The sequence below is a fragment of the Magnolia sinica genome, chromosome 12 (assembly GCF_029962835.1).
Source record: "Magnolia sinica isolate HGM2019 chromosome 12, MsV1, whole genome shotgun sequence".
NCBI classification, from domain to species: Eukaryota; Viridiplantae; Streptophyta; class Magnoliopsida; order Magnoliales; family Magnoliaceae; genus Magnolia; species Magnolia sinica.
In genome coordinates this window covers 57,243,634-57,261,257 of record NC_080584.1, presented here as the reverse complement: position 1 = coordinate 57,261,257, position 17,624 = coordinate 57,243,634, and the positions used below count along the sequence as shown (strand labels likewise).

The window sequence follows — 17,624 nt, the reverse complement described above, 5'->3', positions numbered from 1 at the left end:
CTATTTAAGAAAAAAAGAAAAAGAAAAAGAAAAAAAAAAAAAAGCAATCTAGAAGTTTCTATGATCATGGTTTCCCTCTCATTGCTCCTCTTTTATCCCCTGTGGCATGGTCCACCTAATCATTAGATTAGGCTGAATTTTAGGTTATTAACCTAACATTGAATGGCGCACCTAATGGACAGTTTGGATGACTCATAAGTACATTATGGTGGGCCCCATTAAAGAGGGACGCTGAGAAGAGATGGAAGGAGTAGAGAGCTGAGAGAGGGGTGAGGCAGGTAATTAAGAGAGGTGGAGCTGAGAAGAGAGTTACTGGCAGAGAGGATTAGGGAGAGAGTGACTCGAGGGTAGATGGATGTGCGGTTAAAATGGGACGTCCATTGCCTAAGTGGGGCCCACCATAATGTTTGTAACAAATCTACCCTGTTCATTCAGTTTGTACAAATCATGTTAGGGCGTGAGCCCATAAATGATTAAGAAGCAAAACTCGAGTGGGCCACAAAAAGCAGGAAATGGTGGGTATTGAATGCCCATGTTAAAACTTTCTAGGTTCATCACGATGTTTCTGACAAATACATACCGTACATCAGTTTTGCAAGAAACTTTTACTATATGAGCCCAAAAATAAATCACAGTCAAAATTCTAATAGAGCCCAAAAACTGTACGAAGTGCAGGTAAAAGATATGAGAAACGCCGCTAAAAACTGTAAAAGCCGGTAAAAGTAATGATAAAGTAGATAAATTTTGTAACAAACGCTGGTAATTGCAACAAACGCAGGTAAAATGCGTAACAAGTGCCAATTAAGTAATTATAAACACTGCTAAAAGCTGTAAAAAGCGCCGATAAAAATGGAAAAGTGCTGCAAAAGGTTGCCACAACACTGGTAAAAGTATTTTTGATCGCCACAATAAGGTTGCCAAAACACCAGGAAAGATATGCAAAAAATTCCAGAAAATGCATGCCAAAGCAATTTCATGCCAAAATTCGTATGTTTAATTCTACAAGCAATTTTTTTATTTTTTAAAAAAACAACAACAACAACATGGTTTTACAAGTATTAACAACTAACACTAAGATGTAAACTGCTTCCAAAAATTTTACCATGAATATAGTTGTCTTCTACTAGCACTAAGATAGTGGCATGCTACACCTGTTGCCAACTAAAAAAAAAAAAAAACTAAGAGTGAAACTCTAGAAAAGAAAAACGAGGAAAAAAAAAAGAGAGAGAAAAGAATGCACCTGTAAATGTGTTTAACTGTTTATGGATGATAGCAAGGTGGGGAAAAAGAAGTATGATAAATTCAAAGGTATCTAATTTGTGGCTGATCAGAAACTATCCTTAAGAGAAAAAGCAAACTGCTTAAAGCAAAACGAAAGGATTGTTGGAAGCTTGGAACTAATGATTTTTCCATAACTGATTAAACATTCACAATCAATTTCAATTATGTTATATGTCAACTGGAATGACTTGGCCAAAAAATCCCAAGCAAATGAAATTTTACACTTACAGGCATGCCAATGTAAACTATCCGTCCATGTAAAAGTGGAGATGGCAAATCCGGGGGAGGTTTTCTTGGCATGTGCTCATTGTAAGTAACAGTGCGTTTCACCTGATACAGGCAATGAAAAGAATAATAAAACACACATCAAGAAGAGAATAAAAAAAAAAAACATGATAAAGAAACGGAAGTAATCAAAACCTCTCATTTTGTGTATCATACTTGAATTTATGTTATCAAGACCTCTGTCAAAGAAACAAAAGCTATAAATTGAAAATTAAAATTCTGCAGAAAACCCTATGACATTGAAAATTAAAATTCTGAACAAGGTATGTAATCAAGACCTCTGTGAATATCGGTCAATGCCTAACAATGTAAAAGAAAAGAAAAGAACAATTAAAAATTCTGCTAGGATGAATCTTCTAGATCAGAAGACCTTTACGGGCTTAAATTAGCATCCAAACACAACCTGTAAATCATTTACAACCAGCCCCATTTATGTAGGGTAATTGGGTAAACGATATCCATTACCAGCCCTACTCACACAAACACTATCAATTAGTTGTTCAAGTTATCATCTGTTTTGATAGTTGTTTACAATTATATTAACTTCAGGATAGTATAGTTATTGCAGTCTTTTTACTTGGAGCATAATTTTTAAACTCTTCCATGCATTTTGAATGTTAGCACGTATAAAACGCTACAATGTACATATACGGACCTTATTCAAGCACCTATGTGCTTCCAAAACTGACTTCAAATTCAGCATTGGCTCACCCATTCCCATGAACACAACATTTCTCACCCTATGCTTGAAGAGCTCCTCTATAGCCAAGACCTACAGACATAACATATTAAATATACCATTGTATCCAAGCACAGGGTGTTTTTGACATATATTGGCATACCTAGTGTTTTTAATTCTAATTAATAAATATTGAGTCGAGTCAGGTCTAGCCTTCGAGTCGAATTTTTGGGTTTTTGAACCATGAGTAATACCACTAGCACTGGTCATAATCTAATCGCTACAGAAAATTTTAAAACGGAACCTTTAAAAAAAAAAAAAAAAAAAAAAAAAAACCTGAAATGAACTAATAACATTAAGTTCATTGCTTATAAGATGGTAGAGTATCTGAAAAGGTTTGAACTTTCTTACCTGCATTGTGAGTGTTCCTGGATTGTTGTCTTCTTCCCATACATAAATAAAATCGGTTTCTTGATTTTGTTAGTTGACACAAAGGGGCTCATCTCAACATAAGTACTAGTAGCTTCCCAAAGTGTTCTGTCTTCATTATACACCGACAAAAGTGAAATAAGGCCTTCAATGGTTGGCAATCAACCAATTTCAATAGGTATCATGAATGGGGCCATACCTGAAAACCAAAAGGAGTAAGTGTTCTGTTGTATGCTCCAGAACGAGCAATTCCACATATTCATGTGACACTTATAAACTAGATTTCCTTAGCTACACAAAAGCATGAAAATTGATTTTATTTTATTTTTTTCTGGAAGAATCTATTGTTAGCAAACACAATTGGACTAATAATAAAAGCAATAAAAAGATGCAAGAATTTCAAAGAACTAATGTCTAATCACTTCGTGACGTGGCAAGCAGAATATGTTCCTTTGTATGTAGCATAAGGTGTGCCAAATCGGTTACGTATCGGCCGTATCGGCCGATACGTAACGGTAACGGTGCGAACCGTTACCCGTTTCGGGGCCGTATCGGCCGATACGATTTTTTGTACCCGTATCGGCCGAGCCGTTACGGGCCCGTAACGGGCCCGTAACGTTAACTTTTTTTTTTTCATTTTTAGCTCATTTTTTGCTGTTTTTTTGAAACCTCTTGCTTCCAAACTGTTTTTCACTCCTTCTACTACTAATTTCGACCAACCTTAGCTAGGTATTTGAGATAAAAACACATTATATCACAGATTTTTTTGAATCAAAGCTCGGTGGGCCATTTTTCAGAAATTCGTCAAAAATAGGTATTTATACTTTTTTTAATATGTTTTGCTGTTTTAATCATGTCATATGATGTGTTAATCATAGTAGAACATGTTAATGTACATTTTACAGATTTGGGGTGCCATTTAATAATTTTTTAATATTTTTTTCTATTTACGCATGAATTTTGGCCCCTTTTTTTAAAATTCGAAAAATCAAATTTTAATGGTTGTTTTGCTGTTTTAATCATGCCATTTGATGTGTTAATCATAGTAGAACATGTTAATGTGCATTTTACAGATTTGGGGTGCCATTTTATATTTTTAAATATTTTTTTCTATTTACGCATTTATTTTGGCCCTTTTTTGAAAATTCGAAAAATCATTTTTAATGATTCTTTTGCTGTTTTAATGACATCATATGATGTGTTAATCATAGTAGAACATGTTAATGTGCATTTTACAGATTTGGGGTGCCATTTTATATATTTTTATATTTTTTCTATTTACGCATTTATTTCGGCCCTTTTTTTGAAAATTCGAAAAATCATTTTTAATGATTCTTTTGCTATTTTAATGATGCCATATGATGTGTTAATCATAGTAGAACATGTTAATATGCATTTTACAGATTTGGGGTGCCATTTTATATTTTTTTCTATTTACTCATTTCTTTCGGCCCTTTTTTTGAAAATTCGAAAAATCATTTTTAATGATTCTTTTGCTGTTTTAATGATGTCATATGATGTCTTAATCATAGTAGAACATGTTAATGTGCATTTTACATATTTGGGGTGCCATTTTATATTTTTTTTATATTTTTTTCTATTTACGCATTTATTTCGGCCCTTTTTTTGAATATTCGAAAAATCATTTTTTAATGATTCTTTTGCTGTTTTAATGATGTCATATGATGTGTTAATCATAGTAGAACATGTTAATGTGCATTTTACATATTTGGGGTGCCATTTTATATTTTTTTTTTTATATTTTTTTCTATTTACGCATGAATTTTGGCCCTCAAAAATAATTGCAAACACCTAAATGTAAGATATTTTCATATTACATTCATTCTAATATATCTATCATTGATAGTAGATAGTTAGAAAATTAAATATATGAATTTTGTAGTCAAATTCAGGTTATCTGGTTCATAAATTCATCAGACAGTCCGATACAACTTCTCACCAAAGAGTGGACCGTTACACCACCATTTAATCCATATTTTTTCATATTTTTTTGACAAAAAAAAAATTTTGCACCGTTACGGGCCGTTACGCCCCCGTATCACCGTTACGCCCCCGTATCCGTATCGGTTTTGGAGGTCACCGTTACGCCAACCGATACCGATACGGGACACCTTGATGTAGCATGGGTCCATTTGGGGCAGATACAACAAGAATACCCTCGTCCATTTGAGCTGCTCCAGTAATCATGTTCTGCAATTCCATCAAATTCCTCATTTACAGTATGAGACATCAAAGAACTCTTCCAATCCTACAACAGAGCTGGCATAGACATAAGTAATGAACACCCTAGAAACCATAGAAGAAACCATGTTCATATAAGGCAATTGCTATATTGTTTTTAAATATTTAGAACCTAAAAAATGTTGCACAACACAATTAAAAATGAATACTAAATAAATTGTATTACTTTACAATGAAAAACATATAATATTTACAATAATGTGTTGAAAATGTTCTAAATACATATAAAAGAAATCCCTCCATCCAGCCATCATCTGTCTAGGTCCGTAACCTGCAAGACAAAATAATAAAAAATAAATTTAGTACATTTCAACAATTTCATGTGATTTGGATAGCATATCATATGACAATCAATGCCCTAGTAAGAACGCGTTCCTTCCCATACACATCAATGAAAGGAGGGGCCCACTCACTATAAGCAACATGGTCAAATTCCAATCCATTTGATGTGTAACCCATTTTGGGATGAAAGCCAAAAAGCAGGCTGATCTGTGATTTGGAATCAAAGCCAAGTGTGACTTTTGATAACTAAAAAAGAAAGAGGATCTGTTGCCTGCTAATAATGACACAAGAAAAGGAGATGTACTTGTGTCTTCTCAAGGGGACGGAATACAACAACCTCATATCCAATCATATCATGGCTGCCTCCTACAACAATGTCAACAAAAAAATGAAATTAGCTATTTGCCACTAGCTACCCAAGATTTATAACAACGCACATGTACACATGACTTCATGCCAGGTATGGCTAAATTGAAGCATTAGACACCATGTCCGTCTTTGACACCAACACAGCAATATCTAAGAAGTCTTAAAATGAATGTTAGCTTCAGAAACAGTTTTTGGCCAATTAAAAACCAATTTTAGAAGAGGGGAAGGGAAGCTCGTTGAATGAATCAGTCTCTTCGGTCGTAGCTCAATCCATTGCTCCAGATGTTTGTTTACTGGAAAATGGGCTAGAGTCAAGAGCTGAAGTTCCAGAAGCGCACATTTCAGCGCCTGAGATTGAGAAAGCCGAAGAAGCTGAAGTTATAGATGCACCCATCTCTCTTGTAGTTGTAGCTGAGAAGCAGGATACTGTGGGCGATGCTTCAAATGTAGGCATTACTGTGTTACATGAGAAACAACAGATAGTGCCAGAACTGGTAGCTGGTAAAGGAGGAGCAGTTGCAGCTGAGTGAAATGGGTTTCAGGAAGATGGCATTCTCAGTCACAAGAATCTAAGTGCTGGAACTGAGGTTACTGAATCAATTTTAGATAAAGTTATTGTTATGGATGTTTGTTTGGCAGAAAATGGGCAAAATCAGGGGACTGAAGTCGTGAAGATGCATGTAGAAGCAGATGTCTCTTTGCTCGATGAGAAGCAGAAATCTGTGGGCAATGCTACGGATGCAGGCGCTGCTTTGTCAGAGCAGAAGCAACATACAGGACCAGAATCAGTAGCTGGTGAAGGAGAGCAAGTTGTGGCTGAGGAGAATGAAATTGATGAAGATGTTGTTGCATGCCACAAGAATCTGAGTGCTGTAATTGAGGATACGAAATCACAAGAATTTGAGGTAGTGGAAACACATGCATTGGTGCTTGAGATGACAAAAATTGAGGAAGCTGAAGTTGTAAAGATGTAGGGACTGCTTTTTCAGATGGGAAGCAGCCAACAGTTTCAAAGTTAGTAGCTGGTGAAGGGGAGGAAGTTGCGGCAGATTGACATCAATTTACAGAAGATGGTCTTCCATGTAGTGAGAGTCCAAGTGCTGGCATTGAGGTAGGGAAATTAAATTCAGCTCAAGTTATTGACATGGATGTTTGTTTGCCAGAAAATGGGCAAAACCAGGAATCTGAAATTCAGGAAATGCATGTAGAAGAACCCAGAATCTGAAGTTCTGGAAATTCAGCTCAAGTTATTGATAGGTGGGAAGCTTTTTTGAACATGGTCCATCCATCAATCATGATAGACACTGGTTCAATGGTCTGGATCATGAGACAATTGGGTTCCTATAAACTCCATGCACAAGAGAGAAGTTTCCTTGCGGACACTAAAAAATTTATACTTACTTCACACACACACACACACACAATATATATATATATATATATTTGTTACCTTAATGTGAAGGTTGATTATTGTGATTGAGTCAGTAATAATGGCCTCTTTTTCCGTAATTGGATGATTTGGGATCGAATCCATGACCTCAACCAAGGATCGTCTTTGGGTCCCATGTTTGTGGCCCATTCCTGAAAGACCATTAGCTCAAATGATAAACAACTCATAGAAGAAAGAAAGAAAAAATAAAAACATCGTGAATTAGATACATTACGTGAAAAACTCAGGCTATTTTTCAAGTTGGCCATGACCTGCAAAATATATGGAAGGCTAAAAAAATTATTTAACTGCATATTTTCCTTGCACCTTGAGTGAAACTGCCTGCTTTTAAGGCAGAAGATGTAAGCATTATTTCCAACTACATGCAAAGCTCAAATCTTTAACAAGTGTTTCATATCAACATATGTCCCTCTTTGTGAATGCTACACAAAGGGTTGGGAATGTGCTTACTAGCGAAAAGAAGTGGATGTTGGGGTCATTAGACTCTCAAAAAGCACATATTTAGAGTTTCATTTTGCCATGCATTATTTGGTATATTAGAACTCTTGAGGAATTTTTCGGTAAAAGTCCCTATCATTTTCTAAGAAAAACAACAACAAAATTAAAAAGGAGAAAAAGGTCCTGCACAACTCAAAGAATTCTATATAGGTATATACCTTTATTTGCATCGGTGTTGCAAGGTGGGACATCCCATCTATGCAGGAGATAGGCCCCACCATGACAATCATCTAGCAAAAAATCAAGCCGACACTGCCTGAATATGACTGACACAGAAAAATCCTTAGTTTTCAAGCTGTTGCTTGGAAATAAACGGCTGATAAGAGAAATGCAGCAATGATCCACATTCAACTGAAAAAAGGGTTTGAAGATTGGTTAATATAGTTCCAATAGATGGTGGCATAAACAACACCAAATTTTTGCATTTATCTCCCCATCTAGCAAGATATTACTTGCCTTGAGACCTCGATGAATAATCTTAAGCCGAGAATCTTCGTGAAGATACAGCAGCCCACATGCAATCCCTCCTATGATTTTGTATCACCTTTCCCAATCTAAACATGCATGCTTAGTTGGATCTATGAGACAGCCCAATTATGAAACATAAAATTAGCACGATAATGGGTTTATGAAGTAGTTCATCAAACTAATCCTAAATTGTACAATGGAGTGTAGTAGGTGGACTCATCGATTCTAGTTCATGAATACCCTGAACAACGAGCTCGAAGCGAATGCCATCCAATGAAAATGGACAAACTACAACTACCAGACAATCCTTATCATCTGAGAAAGCAATCTTGACTGTTATCTCACATACCCTTTGAAGCTTCCATGTTTGGGACCGAGCTTCTTGAAGACAGAATACCAACTTCAATACACGCTTCTTCAGCTCCTGATCAGCTCTCCGGTGTTTCTCCAACTGTTTGATAAACAGGGGAGATTTGGTTACATAAAAGATGGAACAAACATTCAAAACTCTAGTATTCATGATCTCATAAGATGGGCCTCATGTACAGTTGTTGTCCAAGCAGCTTAATCAAATATTGCACATTTCCAAACCAAATCACAAAACTCAAGCAATATTAGGCAAGACCCAAAGACAATTACCACTTCATGCATTGCCTGAACAACTCTAATTTCTTGCCAATATTCATTTATGACTTTGAAAGTACAAATATTAAAAGTTATTAAATAGATAAAAATTATAAACAAAAGGCTACCTAGCTAGGCTCATTTATCAACACAGGCTGGAATCGTCGAGCTAATGCTTTATCCTTTTCAAAATGCATCCTGTATTCATAAATAGAACCTGAAGGTTCCTGGTGTGTGCCGCCCTGCAATTGGATGAGCTCCCGTGTATTGTGCAAATTTCAAAACAGAGTAATGGGTGTCTATAACTGTGGACCCACCTTTCATAGTTGTTGCATGAGGGGGAAGAACCAGTATATGACTACCAGTTAGAGTAAACGCTTACAGGAATCCTCTCTGGATATTTCTCCCTAATTCTAGCAGCCTTGGCATGCCTTTTCTCTGCATACATTCTGCTTTGAAAGGGATGTTTCTAGGGACAATGTGCAGCTTGGTTGCTGCTCCAAGGTAGCTACATCCTGGTGTATCAACATAAAAAACAATAAATACTCCTTAATAAATAGCTTAGCAAATAATTCACCACTAAGAATCCATACCAAAACTAGCTGTGAGGGTGCATTCGTATCTAGACAAGAGTAACGGAATTGGATACAGAGAGGTTCAGAATTAGAATCAAAATGGCTTTGGATACAGAGAGGTTCAGAGTTAGAATCCCACACCTGAAGATTGCCTTTATATGATTTAAATGATAAATATAATCAAATAAAGGAAAAGACTTCAAATTCATATATCTGATCTAGGCATGATTTATTGTCAGTTCAGGTTTCATGGGCCTGAATCCAACCCCAATTAGTAAATCCGATTAAATTGGGTCAGTCAGTTTGGGTGCACACGCTCCCACATATTCATATAGTAAAATCTCCTTGACATGAGTGGTGAAAACAATTGAAAACTTCATATATTTAACAGGACCACCGCAAGAATGAAGATCAATGGTTCTAAATTCCATACAACTCAGGCCCAGGTTTGGTGATGCAGGTTGTTGGCCTCATAGGCCCAACCATACACATGCCGAAAATCTTCCTGGTTGAATGATCCTAGCTTTTCAGTTGGTGGCCTGCAAATAGTTACTGAGAAAAATACATCCACTGTCTACATTGAATGAAAACAATGCAAAAGATTGGATAGTGAGGACCTTCCAAACAGGTAACAATTTTGCAGTGTGGTCCACGTGTGGAGCATGTTAGATCTATCATCCAGATGCCATGTACCCACTTATATGGACTCTGGGTTCAGGACGCTACAAACCTTGAGGCTTACGACCCAATAATTCCTATACAATCAGTTCATGGAATGTATTTGAAGTGTTGCCAGCAATACAAAAAGATTATTAGCAGATGAGAGCCATATATGAAGAGATGCTGCCATGTGATTCTCCTTGCAGCATTGTTGTTGGTTTTCTCTTATTTTTTGACCTGGTAGGCAATGGGCCCACAGATGAAGTGGACAAATCCATATGAGAGGATCCTTATAGACTCTATTTGCATGAATTTCCTTAGCCAGATTAGATAATGAAACTAAGCCACATGCATCACAACATGGTGCTTGAGACGTCCAATTTCAGACAACCTGGCTAAAAATCAGACCAGCCTGATGAGCTTAATGTGGACCATTGCCATTTTTTGAAAACCATCAGTCGTTTCCAGAATTGTTGTCACCCTGATGTGCAGGCTGGCCTGTTTTTCCACACCAGCCCAAATATTTAGAACCTGGAGACGTGAATTTAGGGCTCTTTCCACACCAGCCCGGGCTTCTGCCCTTCTGGTTGTTGTCTCCTGTTAAGATTACAAACCGACCAGATTCAAATCTCAGTTATGACTGAAATTCAAAAAGTCTTCATGTGATTTCTTTTTATCAAGGGCAAGACATTCCATGCCAGGGTCAGCACAACTTAATATAGCCCAGATTTATCCAACACATTGCCTAGACACAAGACTTCACTCCCAATAGCATGCAGTAAAAAAATCAAACAATTCTATGAGAACTGATGATGGGGATTTTACAGGGCTTGACTACAAAATGAACTTCAGGCATGCGTGCATATCATAACATTTCTACTAAAACTTAGAGACGGAAGAAAAAAAAAAATGAAGGGGATATAATAATTTGATTTTTCTAGAGCTCGAATGCTCATTACTACAACAGCAACTTCACATGGAGTGGAGGTCCTTTTTCCTGAAGCTATGTTTTGCAAAAAAAAAAATCAAAAAGAGAGTAAGTTAATACTCCTAGTTTGTGAGTTCCACACAAGATGCAAAGGTCATTAGAACTGACATAGAAATCCTAATGCTCAGATTGAAACAACAGAAGGTTAAACTGAAAATTACTCAAAATTTGCCCGATACCAAACATCTGACAAGGGACCTTAACAATTGCACCTCTAACAGTATGAAAGGTTATATCAAAATGAGGAAGAACTGAGAAACACCAAAAAATCAAGCAGAAGTGAATGAAAATATATTGTAAGAAACTTCACTAGAACAGTTTTGTCAAATATGGAATTTGAACTGGATTTAAAGCCTTTAAAACATTTCAAATGACTGGATGGAATTTTATGCTTGCCAAGAAAGACAACAACAACAACTATGGCATTTGTACTAGATTTGAAGCTCTAAAATCACATGACCATCAAGTCTCAGAACCAGCTATAATGTACTAAACAACCATCAATTCATCATATGATATCATCAACTGCACAAATATCTGCTACCATCTTCAGAATCTCTCTTCTCAGTGGTTGCAACGTCTAAGATTGCTTTAAACTCAAGCGCAATCATTACAGCCATTTCAAAACCTGCCAACAGGTAAGAAGCTATGTGAAGCATATAAAGTAAGAAAGTTATAGAGAATTAGAGTAGTAAATATAAACGAGCCCTTGAGATGAGATTGAGCAAGATCTCACTGTTGAATTAACTCTTTTATTTCTTTCTACATCTTCACAACAAAAGGTCAGGTCATCCATGTTTAGGCCATAGAAACTTTGGCTCTTTAAATGCCAAATAATTTTGAATCCAAAAATCCAAAAATTGGATTTGAATTTTGAATTTCTGCAGTTGAGGCCTTAGGAATTTAAAAACCCAAAATGAAAGTTACCATTTTCTAGCATTGGAGAGCCAAATTCAAAGAAACAAAAACAACCAAATGCCATTTCAGAGTCGTCTTCCAGAAAGAAAGGAAAAAAAGGAAAAGAAAAGAAAAACCCCCTTGAGTTCTTTGAAATATGCCAAAATAATTATCTAAAAAGAAAAAAGAAAACCATCAATATCCAAATAGAAGAAACAAAAGAAAACAAGACCTTCACTCGATCAGCATCAGACAATGGTCTGGCTAAGACATCTTTGTTCAAGAGTTGAGTTACAAAATCAATGACTAGAAGTGGCTCGATAAAAGCAGTCGACGACATATCTGCAACAGAGACAATTTCTTAGTAACAAGAAAATTTTACAGCATGCATTATAATACGTGGGTATTATATAACGCAGTACTTTAAAAGTATGCATCCATATTGCAAATTACCTATTATACAACAAGCAAGGCAGCAATATAATGTGAAGTACATATTGCACATGGTGACCCAGACTATTATGTGGACCTAATCATAGATACACCATAGCGCCCAATCATGGGCCTCAATGCTTAGTCCAAACACAACTAAAAACAGGATACACTCGAGATGAGCCATCTTACAAAGTGTTTCTTAACTCAAACTAATTCTCATTCCCAGTCCTCCCAAAATGCATTTTTTGTAGCGCAGCCATAGGACCACATGAAACAACTGGTGGACTCCATTATGCAGAAACTGCTTCACTATTGCGGTATTATAATATGATTACTATGCACTGTCCAGAGGACTCTTTAAGTCTTAATTAGAGAACTCTTAACAGCAAGCCAAAGCCTCATTATATTTATTAAAAGACTCAGTCATCCAAAAGCAATGTAGTGGACTGAATTGCTTGGAAATGCAATAAAAGAAAAAGGCATGCGTAGCCAAGACAACATTTAGTCCTAAAAACATTAAGTAGACATTACTTTCTATTTGAAGCAATCAGATGCATGTGGGAGACGTGATAAAGAACCACAAGGGTAGTGGAGGGGTGACATACAATTAAAAAGAAAAGAAATATGACCTGTGTCTCATTCCATGTGCTTGTGCCTAAATGCGTTTAATGTTGAAATCATCATCATTACCGCCACTGCAGACACACCATGAAAAAGAAAAGGAATATGACTTGTCACTCATTCCATGTGTCCAAATGCATTTAATGCTGAAATCATTATCATTGCCACCACTTCCTTATCCAGTGTTAATCTACAGCCTCAAGTTTACAAAAAAGAAGGAATTACATTGAGATCACCTCCAACACACCATGAAAAATTGGCAACAAAATCAGAAAAAAGCACCATAGAGAGGGAGAGCTAGATGAGGGACGTTCATTTAAAATAAAATAAAATAAAAAATCAGAATTAAGGTCCATAGAAAATGTAATATAACCAAATGTGAGCTGAATTGCTTTTAGAGAAATCATGTTTCAACCATACTCAGAAAATCTAAAAGGGAAAATAGATTAAAGGCAGATAGATAACGGATTGTCAAGGATACATCTACATCTATAAACAACAATCTTATATCACACATACACACATGATAAATACTTGAGTCTGCATCTATAAACAGCAAGTAGGTGCAAGCTCCTCCAAGGATTCTTCAATCTATAACCAAGGCAAAAAAAAAATCATTTCTAATGATGAATCAAGTTATTGTTTCAAGGTGATATTACCATGGAGGACAAGTTCATCAATGAAATTGTAGTACTGCAGTCCTTTGGGGTTGACAACTCTCCGTCCATCTGTGTGTAAATGGCCACAAGAACCAAACAGGAAGTTTCAGCGATGCATCCAGGAAATTGAAAATTGAATCAAACTAATAGCTTACATACCAAGAATTAGCATAGCCTAGGATATAAAAAAAATTTGTAGGCATCTAGGCCCATCTCATGCATTAGGTTCACATCTTTATTGCACCTGATTTTCTTCCTTCTTATGAAATGGGTTGGCCTCTAGTTTAGGTTTTGAAACATTGGTTTGTATATGGTGCAGATGTTGTGTTAGTGAGTCTCAGTCATAGATCTCAAACTAGTTTGATATCATAAGAATGTTGTCCATCTGCAATAACACCTACCCTTTGACTGGTTCCAATCAACAAGCCTTCTCATATTCTAGATTGTTTGGGACAGAGAAAGGAACAACATTAAGCAAATTCCAGTTTCATATAATGGTTATGATTTGCACAGAGTACATCCAATCCACTTCTTTTTGGATAACTTCCAAGCATACAAAATACATATAAATGATTGTTTAACCAATAATTGCAGAAATTATTTGCTGAAGAAAAATTCAGCAGATCTTTAAAAGAATGAAAAGAGAGAGAGAGAGAGAGAGAGAGAGAGAGAGAGAGAGAGAGAGAGAGAGAGAGAGAAAAGAAAGAAGAAACTCGTGAAGAAAGGTGAAAGATATTTGCAAGCATGCACCCTACCTTGTTGTTGATCATATTGAAGGACCTGAATGTTGAAAAATGGCATCTTAACATTCAGCAGTTTGAGATTATTCTTTCCATTGATATTTTCTATAATAATAAATATTATTATTATTATTTTGATAGGTAAGCTGGTTTTGAACCTGAGACCTCAATGTTGAAAAATGACATCACTATCATTGAGCTTAAGGCTCAAACACATCTTGCCTAGCAAGAAAAGCATCAATCACCGTCAAAGCTCTCCTATAAACAAAAAATAAAAATAAGGTTGATACCTGCTATAGTTGTAATGGGTTTTCTTCCTCGACCATATAGTAATGGTCAGCTATCACACTAGGATTAGATTCAGATGACTGTGGTCGTGCTTTTTTATGCCATTTTCGTTTAGCTGCAACCCGAAGCCTCTCCTCTCTTCTTGTTCGATATTGGTCGTCCTTGCCGCAGTGGCTGGGGCTGCCATTAATGCTGGCATAAAACCTCAAAAAAAGAAAAGAAAGTAGTTGACCACTGCCGGTCTTCAGTACCAGCGTCAGTAGCCTCTAGATGGTGTCCCCTATTGAAAGCCTTGTCATTCTTTCACCACTGTGAGTAGATGCGACCATGGTCGATGACTCCATTCAATGGGTTTTATAGAACCCATTTCTTCTCACCTACTCTTTAATGTCCTTCACACCGGGATCAAATTCAGATGACCGTGGCCGTGCTTTTTTTACACTTACTAAGGTTGATACCTGCCCTTTTTTATTCCCTTCATAAGAATCAAGAAAGAAATCTCACCTCCATGGTACAAGACACGCAAGGATCTGTCATTGAGCCATAGATCTGGATTTCGGGGAGAAACTCTCTGTGATTTGGGGAAGAAACCCTCTGTTTCACTAATGGATTTTCACCAGACGGGTGATGGTTGCATAGCCACAAGGAAGATAGTTGCACGACCACAGAGAGAGAGATGGGATGCGTGGGCTGTAGGAATGAGAGAGAGAGAGAGAGAGAGAGAGAGAGAGAGAGAGAGAGACTTTCTGTAGGTTATTGCAGGGGAGGAGAGAAGAGGGGCGAGAGTTTTAGTAGAAAAGAGGTGGGAGAAGAAGGCGCAATGGATTTGGGGACAGGCGCACGTTTTGGACATTTGGGGAGAGGGCGCGCGTTGTGGACTCGGGGAGCGGGGCTTTTGGTTTTTTTTTTTAAAAAAAATTTAATTTCAAATCAGCGGCGGTGCCCCGTTTTGTACACGGGCGGCCACGTAAAAATGCCCCTGGTTTCATCTACAGTGGCGGTTTGTTGTGGCCGCTTGTGATAAAAACGCCCCGAATAAATATATTTTTTGTAGTGACTGTTGAAATAGTCATTGGCATATGATGATGTTTTTGAGAAATCCATCCCATCTATCTATTTTTGCAACTCATTTTAAGGGGTGAGCCAAAAAACATGAGGTAAATTCAAAAGTCAAGTGGGCCATCTGACAAGCAACAATGAGTATTAAACGCCAACTATTAAAAGATTTGTGCGGCAATTGTGGCCCACAAAACTTTTAGATTAGGCTGCTATATGTTGGGCTTCGGTTCATCCCAGTCAGTATGACCTTATGACCGGCTTGGACAGCATATTAATAACATGATGGACCTTGAGAAGGTATTAACATTAGACATTTCTCTCACTTTTTACTTTCGTGTGGCCCACTTGCGTTTGATCTGCATCATTTTTGGGTCACTGTCTAACATGAGCTGACGAAATGGATCGACAGGGTGGATTTTTCAAAACATCGTGGTGTGTCCTAGCTACAGAAGGTGTTGTAATCCAGCATGGGTATGTTGTGTTGGTGCAGTTATGTCATTTTCGTCCGCACGAAAATATCATAGTAAAACCATCTGCAAGGGTACTTGCCGCATTTGCTTGATTGCCGATTGAAAAGAAACGTAGTTCATATGGTAAGTACTTAAAAAGTAGCTGCTTTTCCTTTATAGCTCAAAAGGCAGGCAGTTGCACGAAAAATTCCCAAATTTCGACTGCAGGTATCACCTTCCCAATGCTCCCAATTTTTCCATTTGGTGTCCCCACTGAAGTTGCTGAACAAGCTAGTTTTGGGTATATAGACCGGACATGTGGAGGTACATCTAATGGATGGTTTAGATGGGACGTGGAATGGGTAATGGCCCTGACACAAATGGGTGTGACCACGAACATCCTCGATCAACCAAATTTCAAACCTCATTTTGATGGATGTAGGGTAGGTCGTGGACAATTTCATGGCCAAGATGGACCAAAGAATTCCTTATCAAAGGTAAGAGTGATCCGTACCATCAGAACCTTAAAATAGACATATCTTACAAACCGAAATGAGTTATTCGACGTACCATATATGATTTTGGGGTTAGAAGAAGATACTTTAGCCAACCAATCCTGCTATGTGGGTTGCTCACACTGAATTTGCGAGATGCCATCAGTTCAACAGTTGAAAATCTATTTTCTGTTCATTTTTACTATTTTTAGTAAGTTTTGGTTTAATTGTAACTCTTTATCCTTTGGGCTTTAAGAGTTGTGTCCAACACGAAAAGTGCCTAGAAAATTTAGGAGAATAATATGATCAAGTGAAATAAGACACTATTTTTGGCGTAAAACCACGAAGTCTAGTTGAAATCATGACCATTTATAAATAGTAAGTTTACTATTTATAGTAAGTCACGATTTTAGGAAGTTTTAGTTGTATTTTGATTTTGGAACTTCTTCTTAAGGTTCACATCACAATTTAAGGAGTTGTAAACAAGAGTCAATTAACTTATTTTCAAATTTATTAAAATTGTTTCTAATTTGTATCTTTTCTCATGGATTCGAGGTACCGATGTGAGGAATCTAGAGAAGCTCCGTGTATTCGGAGTGGTTATCCCCCCGAGGAAGTTGGTGCAAAACCTCAACACGTCCTCCCCTGTGTTACATTTGCATGCACTCATCACTGACATAAGCTTATCATCCAATCAAATCCTACCGCATCCTGCATCACAAAGTTGGATTGCCTACTAAAGCCTTAAAGCTGAAACTTTTTGTGACGGAAAGTTAGGTGGGGTCATCATGATGTTTGTGAGAAATCCCTCTGTGCATATGTTTTTCCAAATTATGTTTGGACATGGGTTAAAATCCAAAACTCAAGTGGGCTGCACGTATGGGAAACCTTGAGAATTGAACATCCATAATTGAAACAATCATTAAGACATGAAAGTTTGGGATTAAGATAATATTTTTGTATTTTCCCTTCATCCCAACAGGAATGAACTTATAAACAGTATGAATGGTAGATAAACATGACAGTGGACTTAGGGAGGTTTCAATGGAAGGAATTTCCCTATCCACTTTTTCCTAATGTGTAGCCACATTTTTGGGACCATATCCTAACACCATATGAAAAAATGCATGGA

General features: G+C 37.0%; 1 protein-coding gene and 1 long non-coding RNA gene across 2 annotated transcripts; both read right to left on the bottom strand.

Moving 5' to 3' along the window:
* Nucleotides 1-2,000: 2,000 nt before the first annotated feature.
* Nucleotides 2,001-3,139, bottom strand: LOC131221410 (uncharacterized). The gene is made up of 3 exons (XR_009159254.1): nucleotides 3,097-3,139; nucleotides 2,657-2,873; nucleotides 2,001-2,338 (listed from the first exon to the last, which is right to left on the bottom strand). It is a non-coding gene; the product is annotated as an uncharacterized LOC131221410 (long non-coding RNA).
* A 4,990-nt stretch (nucleotides 3,140-8,129) lies between these two features.
* Nucleotides 8,130-9,788, bottom strand: LOC131221409 (uncharacterized). Its single transcript, XM_058216668.1, has 2 exons — nucleotides 9,010-9,788; nucleotides 8,130-8,454 (listed from the first exon to the last, which is right to left on the bottom strand). Exons 1-2 carry the CDS (start codon nucleotides 9,073-9,075, stop codon nucleotides 8,188-8,190), a joined length of 333 nt encoding a protein of 110 aa, XP_058072651.1. The 5' UTR covers nucleotides 9,076-9,788; the 3' UTR covers nucleotides 8,130-8,187.
* Between the last annotated feature and the right edge of the window lie 7,836 nt (nucleotides 9,789-17,624).